Source organism: Myiozetetes cayanensis, unplaced genomic scaffold (genome assembly GCF_022539395.1).
Source record: "Myiozetetes cayanensis isolate MyiCay16 unplaced genomic scaffold, myiCay2020 scf44, whole genome shotgun sequence".
Taxonomy (NCBI): domain Eukaryota; kingdom Metazoa; phylum Chordata; class Aves; order Passeriformes; family Tyrannidae; genus Myiozetetes; species Myiozetetes cayanensis.
Window position 1 is genome coordinate 517,621 of NW_026087676.1, and position 10,213 is coordinate 527,833.

The 10,213-nt window shown below is 64.4% G+C and overlaps 2 protein-coding genes across 2 annotated transcripts; both read left to right on the forward strand.

Annotated features, from left to right (window-relative positions):
* Positions 1–1,017: 1,017 nt before the first annotated feature.
* RPL19 (ribosomal protein L19) lies at positions 1,018–3,378 on the forward strand. Its single transcript, XM_050330794.1, has 6 exons — positions 1,018–1,077; positions 1,466–1,572; positions 1,808–1,930; positions 2,255–2,375; positions 2,678–2,788; positions 3,185–3,378. The coding sequence occupies exons 1-6, from the start codon at positions 1,073–1,075 to the stop codon at positions 3,306–3,308; spliced, it is 591 nt and encodes a 196-aa protein (XP_050186751.1). The 5' UTR covers positions 1,018–1,072; the 3' UTR covers positions 3,309–3,378.
* A 539-nt stretch (positions 3,379–3,917) lies between these two features.
* Positions 3,918–9,521, forward strand: LOC126648056 (transcription factor CP2-like protein 1). The gene is given in 16 exon segments (XM_050330732.1): positions 3,918–4,502; positions 4,593–4,744; positions 4,825–4,895; positions 5,469–5,574; positions 5,641–5,735; positions 5,737–5,748; positions 5,833–5,985; positions 6,162–6,272; positions 6,356–6,456; positions 6,506–6,578; positions 6,690–6,783; positions 6,866–6,956; positions 7,035–7,111; positions 7,264–7,409; positions 7,516–7,567; positions 7,676–9,521. Coding segments are annotated over 16 exon segments (1,650 nt in total). The 5' UTR covers positions 3,918–4,419; the 3' UTR covers positions 7,909–9,521.
* The last annotated feature ends 692 nt before the right edge of the window (positions 9,522–10,213 follow it).

Sequence of the window (10,213 nt, forward strand, 5' to 3'; positions counted from 1 at the left end):
ACCGGGCCCCTTTCCAGCCTCACCACGGCGGTTTTTTGGGGCAGGAAACATCACCCAGCCTGTCCCTGCCTCAGTTTTCCAGCTGCAAAGTGGTGCCATGGATACACCCAGACCTCACTCACGTCCAGCCACAGAAAACTGGGAAGGTGGAATGTTCTGTGCCAGCTGTCACCTGCCCCATCAGGAGGTTATTTCCCGGGAAAACACGAATTCCCTTTTCCCAGCAGCGCCAGAATCGCTGGGAAAGAGGTGGAACTGGATCCTCAGGGATGCTCCACTGGGACAGTGCAGGATCAGAGATCCCTGCTGAGCTTTTGGGGTGAATTCTTGGGAAAGAAGGAAAGACAGAAGGGATGCCATTCCCTGCTGGATGTTGAACTCATCCCTAAGGAATGTTTGCCTGGGGGGTGAGCGTGGGATGGGGGGGATCCCCCCAGGTGAGAGGCCGGGACAGGACCAGTGCTCCCAGTATGAGCCAGGTTGATGCCAAGATAAGGACAGACTTTTCACAGCACGGGCAGGGCTGATCCCAGGACACATCCAGGACTCCCAGTACGGACCAGTCCAGGCACAGCACAGAGCCAGCACTCCCAGTACGGGCCCAGCAGAGCCCTGCACCCGCGGCCCTGCGCTTGCCGCGCCACCAGCGGTGCGGGGACACCCCCTGACCCCACCCCAGTCCCTCCCAGCGCTCCCAGTCCCTCCCAGTCCCTCCCAGTTCCCCCCATTCCCCTCCACGTGCCTCCCACACCCCCGTACCGCGCATGTGCAGCCCCCGCCCGGCCCTTCCCGCCACGCGCACGCGCTGGGCTGTACCACCCCTCCTCTCGGGACGGGGGGGGGGCGGGATGGACTCGCATCCCTCCAGCACATCCCGCGTGGGTGTCTGCGCCACGCGTGTCCTCCCCGTATGTAACCACGCATAACCCCACTGAGTCTGTCCCTTCGCCGCGCTCTGAGCGGCCCCGAGGCCGCCGCAGGGTGCGGGGGGCAGAGTGGTACGTGCCCCGGGCCGTGGGCGGGGCCTGCGCCGCTTCCCCTCCCCTCTCCCTCAGGCCCGGGCGCCGCCGCCATGAGGTGGGAGCGGGGCCGGGGTCGCTTTTGGGGCCCGTGGGGGCTCGGCGGGCACCGGGGAACACCGGGCAGGGTGGTTTGAGTACCGGGGAGGGGTCCTGGCCGTGCCGCGGGGCGGCCCCGGGCCCTGCGAGGCGGCTGCGGCCTCCTGGGGCCTCGCGGGAAGATGGCGGAGGGGGCGCGATGGCGGCGGGGGCCGCGCTGAGGGGCTGGTGGGGGGCATGGGGAGAGTCTGGGGGTGCGGGGAGGGCTCGGCGGTCTCGGGCCCTGCGATCCTTGGATGAGCCTCTTGGATCCCGCCGGCCCTCAGGCAGGGCCCTGACAGGGATGAGGGGGGGGATCCCTGAGGGGGATGCAGAGCCCCCCTGATCCCTGTCCCTCCCTTTCCCAGTATGCTCCGGCTCCAGAAGAGGTTGGCCTCCAGCGTCCTGCGCTGCGGGAAGAAGAAGGTGTGGCTGGATCCCAATGAGACCAACGAGATCGCCAACGCCAACTCCCGTGAGTGGGGCATGTCCTGGGCACTGGGAGGGGGGGTGTCCTGGGCACAACCCTGCCCGGGGGGGCCTGGGGGAAAGAGATCCACCAGCAGAGCGGGGAGAGGGTTTTTGGGGGGAGATCCGCCTTCCATGGCATTCCCAGCCTGCATCCAGGTGGGATGGGGATGGAGAGCAGGAGAGGGGGTGTTCTGTGCTCACCTGAGGGCTCCAGGGGAGGCTCTGGCCGTGTTTTGCAGGGCAGCAGATCCGGAAGCTGATCAAGGATGGGCTGATCATCAGGAAGCCGGTGACCGTGCACTCCCGCGCCCGCTGCAGGAAGAACACGCTGGCCCGCAGGAAGGGCCGGCACATGGGCATCGGTGAGGGGGCTGCACCCCACACACACCCCCCCACACACCCACGAGGGACCCCCAGGGGCAGCCCCCACCCCCAGCTGGCAGTGCCTGGAGAGGGGATGTGCCAGTCGGGGGAATTCCAGAATTTTAGGCTACCCCTAAAATTCAGATTCTCCCCTCCCGAGACCCCCAGGGGTGCCCCTGCCATGGGGAGAGACCCCTGGGCACGGGGTGGGTGGTTTTTAACTGGAGCTGTAGAGGGGGATTGAATGCTGTGGGAGGAGCGTGGGGTTTAACTGGCGGGTCTGGGGGCTCATCCTCCTCCCCTCCCCGTGTCCCCCTCCCCAGGTAAGAGGAAGGGCACGGCCAACGCCCGCATGCCCGAGAAGGTCACCTGGATGCGGCGGATGCGGATCCTGCGGCGGCTGCTCCGCCGGTACCGCGAGTCCAAGAAGATCGACCGCCACATGTGAGCGTGGGCACGGAGCTGGGGGGGCCCTGCAGCCCCCAGGGGGGGGAGGGCAGGGGCTGGGAGACCACAGGCGCTGCTGGGAGACCACAGGCGCTGCTGGGAGACCACAGGCACTGCTGGGAGGGTGCTGGGGCTCACATAGGACACCCTGAGCAGCTCCTTGGGAATGGAGTTAAACCCTCCCTGGAGGGCTGCCCCTGGGCAATGCCAGCCTCTGGGAAAGGGGGAGGTGCCCAGGAATGCCCCTGGAATACCCAGGAGTGCAGGGGGTTGATGTCCTGCCCTATTCCACCCCGCAGGTACCACAGCCTGTACCTGAAGGTCAAGGGCAACGTGTTCAAGAACAAGCGGATCCTCATGGAGCACATCCACAAGCTGAAGGCCGACAAGGCCCGCAAGAAGCTCCTGGCGTGAGTGCTGCCCCTGGGCAAGGGGGAAGGGGGGGTTTGTCAGCAGTGACCCCCCCGCCGTGGGTCATTCCGGCCGGATTCCGGCCCTGCTGGGAGGGATCGGTCCCCAGCTGGGCAGGGCTGGCTGGAAGCAGAGAGATGTGGGATCCTGGTGGGGGTTTTAGTGCTCAGAGGGGGGAAACTGGGAAATTCCTGAGCAGCTCAGTGAATGATTGACCAGGGGGAGGGAGGGGAGGGATCCCAAAATCCTGCCGTGTCCTTCAGCAGAGGCTGTGACCTCACACAGCCCCTGCTGGGCCGCAGGGAAGGGATCCAGCAGGAGGGGATTGGGGTCAGGGGTGGGTTTTGGGGCCGTTTGAGGTGCTCCTGGTGCACCCTGAGCCCTCGATCCCGCAGGGACCAGGCGGAGGCGCGGCGCTCCAAGACCAAGGAGGCGCGGAAGCGGCGGGAGGAGCGGCTGCAGGCCAAGAAGGAGGAGATCATCAAGACCCTCTCCAAGGAGGAGGAGGCCAAGAAGTGACCACAGGCTGTCCCTTCCTGGGAGCGTTTTCTGGCTTCCAGCACCCAATAAAACATCCAGGACCCCTCCAGCTGAGTCTCCGTGTCTGGAACTGGGAGGGGATGGGGTGGGATGGGATGGGGAGGAGCTGCTGGGGGCTGGATCCACCCCTGGGGCTTACAGGTGGGACTGGGAGGGGGCTCAGGGAGCCTGGAGGTCCTTGAATCCATCCAAAATCCCCCCCCAAAGGCTCGGGGCAGAGCTGGTGGCCAGGGGAAAGTTCTGGGGGAGTTGGGAAGGTTTTTTGGGGAGTTCTTCACCCCCAGAGGGGAAGGACCCAGGGCTGGGAGAGGGGACAGGGAGGCTTTTTATCCAGCTGTGTGGAGCTCACACCAGGGAACACCCCCCCAGAGATGGGTCTGGTCCCCCCAGAACACCCCAAATTCCCCCAGCAGCTCCTTCCAGACCCAGCCTGGCCCTGGGGATGGACAGACAGACAGATAGACAGCGCCTCCCCTAAAGCTCTGCACCACCCCTGGGCCCACCTGGGGAGGATTTATAACCTGGGAGGGGGTCCCACCCACCCCCTGGAAATAGAGCTGAGACCCTCCCAGCTCATCACACGGTGTCCCCAAAGTGTGACACCCCCTCATGTCACATCCCAGTGCCACCCTGTGAGGGGGGGACAGCACCCATAGACCCCCCCCCCCCGAAATTTGCACCCCAGGGAGGGGGCTGTTCCCTTAACACCCGTGGTGGGGGGGGAACTCAGTGAAACACCCTTTTTCCCCCCAAAATGAGCCAAATCTGAGGGAAATGAAAGGGATTAAAATGAGGGGTGCACAAAGGGGGGGTTATCCTTGGCTGGGACAAAGGGACTGGGGGAGCCCCCCTGGATCAACCCCGTGTGTTCCCCCCTCCCTTTGTGACAACAAACACCAGGCCCCCCCTGCAGTATTTACTGTCAACACCCCAAACTGGCCCCGACTGGGCCAAACTGGGCCCAACCCTGCTTACATCACCCCTCCCCGTGCCTATAAAGCCATGGGGGGAGTGGGAACTCACCTGTCTGTCCCTCTCTGCTGCCACCCTGTCCGTGGGGTGTCCCCCCCTGCCTTGAGATCCCCCCAAAATGCTCTTCTGGCACGGCCAACCCGACCACTACTGGCCCAGCGCGGGGGACGTGTACCCCCTTCCCGCTTCTGGAGTGCTCAGGTACTGCCCCCACCCCCCCAAATCCCATGGCTTTGGGGGGCTTTGAGGCACGAGTGGGTGCCCACCCTTTTGGGGGCTGTTTTCCCACAGGGACCCCCCCGTCCTGCCCTACCTGAAGCAGGAGGAGCCCAACGGCATCTCCACGTCCCAGCCCGAATTCCCGGCGTTCCAGTACGTCCTGTGCGCCCCCACCTCCCCCGCCGTGCGGCACCACGAGGAGACCCTCACCTACCTCAACCAGGGTGAGTCTGGGGGGGCTCTGGGGGAGGGACCCCCCCCTGCCCGGGGCTCAGCACCCACTTTGCCCCTCCCTGCTCCCCAGGGCAGTCGTACGAGATCCGCATGGTGGGGACCCCTCGGGGGGACCCCGCGGAGGGACGGAGGATGGTCAAGGTGAGCCGGGGTGGGGACCCCCGGAACGGGGGGAGCCTCAGGGCAGAGCTCTGGGCTGCAGTCCCAGTTCAGCTGTGCCAGAGCCCCTGTCCAGACTCACTTCTGTCCCAGTCCAGCCCCAACTCAGCCCCAGTTCTGTCCCGGTTCTACCCCAGTCCAGCCCCGTCTTGGTTCTGGTCCAGTCCCAGTTCTGTTCCCGTCCAGCCCCACCCCAGCCCCAGTTCTGCCTCATTTCTACCCCAGTCCGACCCCACCTCAGCTCTGGTCCGGTCCCAGCTCAGTCCCATTCCGGCTCCAGTTCAGATCGGGTTCAGCTCCAGTTCAGCCCCGTCCAGCACAGTGTCCTGTGGGTCCATGGCTGTGGGCTCAGCCTGTGTCTGTGGGTCCATGTCTGTGGGTCCAGCCGTGTCCGTGGGTCCGGTTGTGGGCTCAGCCCGTGTCCGTGGGTCCATGGCTGTGGGCTCAGCCTGTGTCTGTGGGTCCATGGCTGTGGGCTCAGCCCGTGTCCGTGGGTCCAGCCGTGTCCGTGGGTCCATGGCTGTGGGCTCAGCCCGTGGCCGCCGCTGTCCCCAGAGCGTGGTCCGCGTGTCCTTCCACGACCGGCGCCTGCAGTACTCGGAGCAGCAGCAGCTCGAGGGCTGGCGGTGGAGCCGCCCCGGCGACCGAATCCTCGACATCGGTGGGTGCTGGGGCTGGGGGAGCCCCGGGGGGGCCGTGGGGGCTGCACTCACCCCCCCTCCCGCAGACATCCCGCTCTCCGTCGGCATCCTCGAGCCCCAAATCCACCCCACGCTGCTCAACACGGTGGAATTCCTGTGGGACCCCTCCAGGCGCACCTCCGGTGTTCGTGCAGGTGGGAGCCAGGCAGGTTGGGGGGTTCTGGGGGGGCCCAGTGGCCACCCCTGACCCCGCTGTCCTCCCCCCTTGCCCCCCACAGGTTCACTGCATCAGCACCGAGTTCACCCTGCGCAAGAACGGGGGGGAGAAGGGGGTCCCCTTCCGCATCCAGATCGACACCTTCGGGGCGGGGGGCAAGGGAGACCCCCCCGAGCACCTGCACTCTGCCAGCTGCCTGGTCAAGGTGTTCAAGGTATTGGGGAGGGGGCACCAGTGACCCCAGTGTGACCAGTGCCCCCCTGCACTGGGAAATCCCTGCCTGCTGCAGCCCCAGGGGTGGGTGCATGGGAAGGAGGGTGGAGGAGGGTCTGAGCACCCCATGGTCCGGGGAACCGGGGGTCCTGGGGCCACCCTCACCCCCCGGCACAGCCCAAGGGGGCCGATAGGAAGCAGAAGACGGACCGGGAGAAGGTGGAGAAGCAGCCGCCACCGGAGCGGGAGAAATTCCAGCCGTCCTACGAGAGCACCGTGCTGGCCGAGGTGGGACCCGGCCCTGCGCCCCCTCCCCGCGGGCCGGGCGTGCCCCCCGGGCCCCTCTGCCCATGACCCCCCTCCACCCTCAGTGCCCCCCATGGCCAGACATGCTGGGTGCCCCCCACAGCCCCCCGGGCACGCCGGGGCTGCCGAGCCCTCACCCCCTCAAGCTGCTGAGCCCCGAGAGGTGAGTGGGGACCCCCGGGGACCCCCCCCACACTGTTGGGGTCCCCGCTGAGCCCCGGCCCCTCCCGCAGGGGGTGTGCATCGCCCGCCTGCGCTGCCGAGGGACCCGCCGAGAGTCCCGGCGAGGTGAGGGAGCCCCCCGAGAGCCCCCCAGGAGGGGCTGGGTGGGCTGAGGACGCACCCGCTCGGTTCATACCCCAGCTGAGCCCCCTCTGAGCCCCCCAATTCCCCACTCAGGTGCTCAGTCCCTGCGCGTCCCCCCTGGAGACGCAGCAGTGGCTCCTCCGGCGCCGCTTCTCCGCCTGCGCCCGCGTGTTCGCCAACTTCACAGGTGAGACCCCCGGCCGGGGTGGGGGGCAGAGCCCACCCCCCCACACACACACCTGCCGCCCCCTGAGCCCCCCTGTCCGCAGGCGCCGACCTGCTGAAGCTCTCCCGCAGGGACCTGATCCAGATCTGCGGGGCCCCCGACGGCATCCGCCTGTGCCACGCGCTGGAGGGCAGGTGGGCTCCTCCTGGGGACCCCCCGGGAGGCTCCGGGAGGCCCGAGCCCCCCTGCCAGCCCCTTCTCTGCCCCCTCAGGTGCCCGCGGCCCCGGCTGACCCTCTACGTGGCACGGGAGCCTGGCGGGGCTGAGGGTGCGGAGGATGGGGGCTCAGGTGTGTGGGGTGGGGGCTCAGGTGTGTGGGGTGAGGGCTCAGGTGCAGGGCAGAGCAGGGATGGAGGGTGGGCGCTCACAGCCCCGCCCCATCCCATCCCATCCCATCCCATCCCATCCCATCCCATCCCATCCCATCCCACCCCACCCCAGGGCCGTACCAGGAGCTGCACCTGGAGCAGCTGACGGTGGCCGAGCTCACCGGGAAGCTCGCGGAGCTCCTGGGGCTCCCCCCGGGCCAGATCCTGCGGCTCTCCCGCCAGGGACCCTCCGGCATCCAGGTCCTCGTCAGCGACGCGGTGAGGGCAGGCGGGGACACCCAGGGGGTGACAAAACACAGTCCAGGACGGGACACACTCCCCCCTGGCCCCTCTCACACCCCCCCTACCTCCCCGTGTCCCTCAGATGCTCAGGACCCTCCAGGACGAGGCCAGTTTCGTGGTGGTGATCACCAAAGGTACCGTGGGCAGGCGGGGCCGGGCAGGGGGCGATCGGTGGCCCCGGCTGAGCCCCATTCCCCCGGGCAGCCCCCGGCCCTGAGGGCTTCCAGCTGCTGCTGCGCTAGGACCCGGAGCTGGAGCCGTGCTGGGATGGGGAGAGGAACACCGGGATGGAGAGAGGAACACCAGGATGGAGAGCGGCCTCAATCCCTGTGGGGGTTTGGGGTCCCCCCCACCTCAGCTCCACCTATATCTTACCCCTATATCTTACCCCTATACATCTGTATCTGTGGATTTACTCTCAGTGAATGCATTATTATACCCCCAGCGCCCAGGCAAGCACAGATCACACCATTAAAACAGTATTTCCCAGCTCTCTGCACCACAGAGCACAGCACAAGGCTCAGCTCCTGCATCCAGTCCCTCGGGCTGAGCTCCCTCCCCCCAAGCTAAAAACAGGTTAAAAACCTTGAGTGGGACAGAGCCAGAGTTGGGAAGGAGGGAGGGATTTGCACAGAGGAGGGAAAGAGGCTTCTCCTTGATTTTCCCCATTATTTTGCTCTCCTGGCACTTCAGCACAAGGAGCCTCTGCTGGGACTTGGCCCAGAGGGAGGACAGAAACCTTGAGATGGAAAATAAACCCCCCTCCAAACAACTCAATCCTTCACCAGAAGAGGGCAAAATGTTTCAAACCTCATTTTTTCGGGACGCTGTAGCCAAGATCCCTCACCCTGCCATAAAAAAAAAAAAAACACAACCCAAAATCAAGCCCAAGCACCCACCACACCTTAGGCCAGCCCTGAGCAACACAGGGAAAATCAAATAAAAATACGAGGGAAATTACAGTGAGGTTTAGAAAAAGAGGAATTTGTCAAAGTCCTTGTTTGAAACAAGCACATCACACCTGCCCCATCCTCCCCCTCTGTGGGAGCGCTCAAGAACTGGGATAAAAAGTGCCTTAAAAGAGCAGAAAAGCCTCGTTTTTGGTTGCACTGGATGTGCTGGAGGATCTCCCAGCCCGGGAGCCCCGGGGCTGATTCCCTGGAGAGGTGTCTTTGTCCCTGCCCCATCTGCAGCCCAAGGGCACAGGGAGGCCCAGCAGGAATTGGGCTGTGGGAGCTGCAAGGCAGGTCGCAGGTCACAGGAAAACTCTGCTGGGAGGTGGGAACGGACATTCCAGGACTGGGGGACACAACCCGGGAGGTTTCCAGGGGAGGACAGGGAGGGAGCTGGGACAGGGGTGGGGCTCAGAAATCACAGGATGGAGCAATTCCCCTACATTTTGGGAGCTGACTCCCAGTTGCCCAACACCCTTCACAGCCACCTGAGGAGGGGCTGAGCTTTAAGGACCCTTCCAAACCATTCCATGGTTCACACACCTGGAGAGCCCCCAAACACCCTCCCTGTCCAGGTGCAGGAGGTGGATTCTCTTCCAGGAATTCATCCCTCCCGTGAGACGGGGCTTGGAAAATGGTGTTTATTGGTACTTATAAATACAAACATCAGGAAGAGTCCATTTGAAGACGGATAATTGATTTAAAAGGACACTGTCAAGTAGTTTCGAGCTACCTTAATGCTGCCACCCTGGTTGGCAAACAGAAAAGAGAATGCTTTGGGTTCTGTGTTCTCGAGTTTCCCCTGGAAAACTCCGCTCTTTTCCAAAGGAATCCGGTCAGACAACAACACCCCCGCCTCCGAAATCCCACTTTTCGCTCTCCCCTGCCACAGTATGAACTGAACAAAGTGTTTTGCTTTTTTGTGTGTGGTTTTTTTTTTTCCCCAGAGCTGTGCAAATCCTGTGATTGCTGGGTGACCCCCTCGCCCGGCCAAGTCCGTCACCACCATCCTCTGCCACCCTTGAAACCTGGAGAGAAGTTCTGGAAATGAAGCCCCTCGAGGAAGGGAGGGGCAATCCAACAGCACTAAAGGTGGTTTGAATAAATATGAAGGGATTAAAAGCATCTACAGGAAGGCATTGACAGTATCCTTTTTAACCACAGCAGCCTGGAGTTCCTCCCAGCATGGACTGGGGAGACTGGGGGGGAGATGGGGGGGTGCAGCTCCAGGGGAGCCCTCCTGGTGCCTGGAGAGCCTGGGAAGCAGCTCCTTGTTGTCCCTGGAGCAAACTCCAGGCGAAAAAACCAACCCCCCAGGCCCTGGAAGAGCCGTTCCTGGCGCTGCAGCCGCTCTTCCCCCACCAAAGGATCCCTCAGGACCGAGGGAAGCCCCAAATCCCCGGCCCTGCTCCTGCCCCGGCCGGGCGGGAACATCCACGGACACGAGTGCTCCTTCCATCCAGCGGGAATGACTGACACAGCTCAGCTCCCCCAGAGTCTGCCCAGGCCCTGCCCCCTGAAACCCTTGGGATCTGCCCAGCAGTTCCACCCCGGGCACACCTGGAATGCCCGGATCAGTCCGTGCTCCCCTGGAGCACCTGTGCTCATTTTGCCCCAAAATCAGCCCCCAACCCCCCCACCCTCCACCTCCTTCCCTCCCCCCAGAGCTGGGCCTGGCTCATCCCAACCCCTTTCCCATCCCTGTGGGTCCTCCCGGGGGCTCCACACTTACCTGTGGAAGGTGGGAAGGTCGGGAAAGCCCCCAGTGCTCCCTGGAGCTGGGGCGGATCCCAGACCTGCTCCAGCAGGGAATCCTTATTTCTTCAT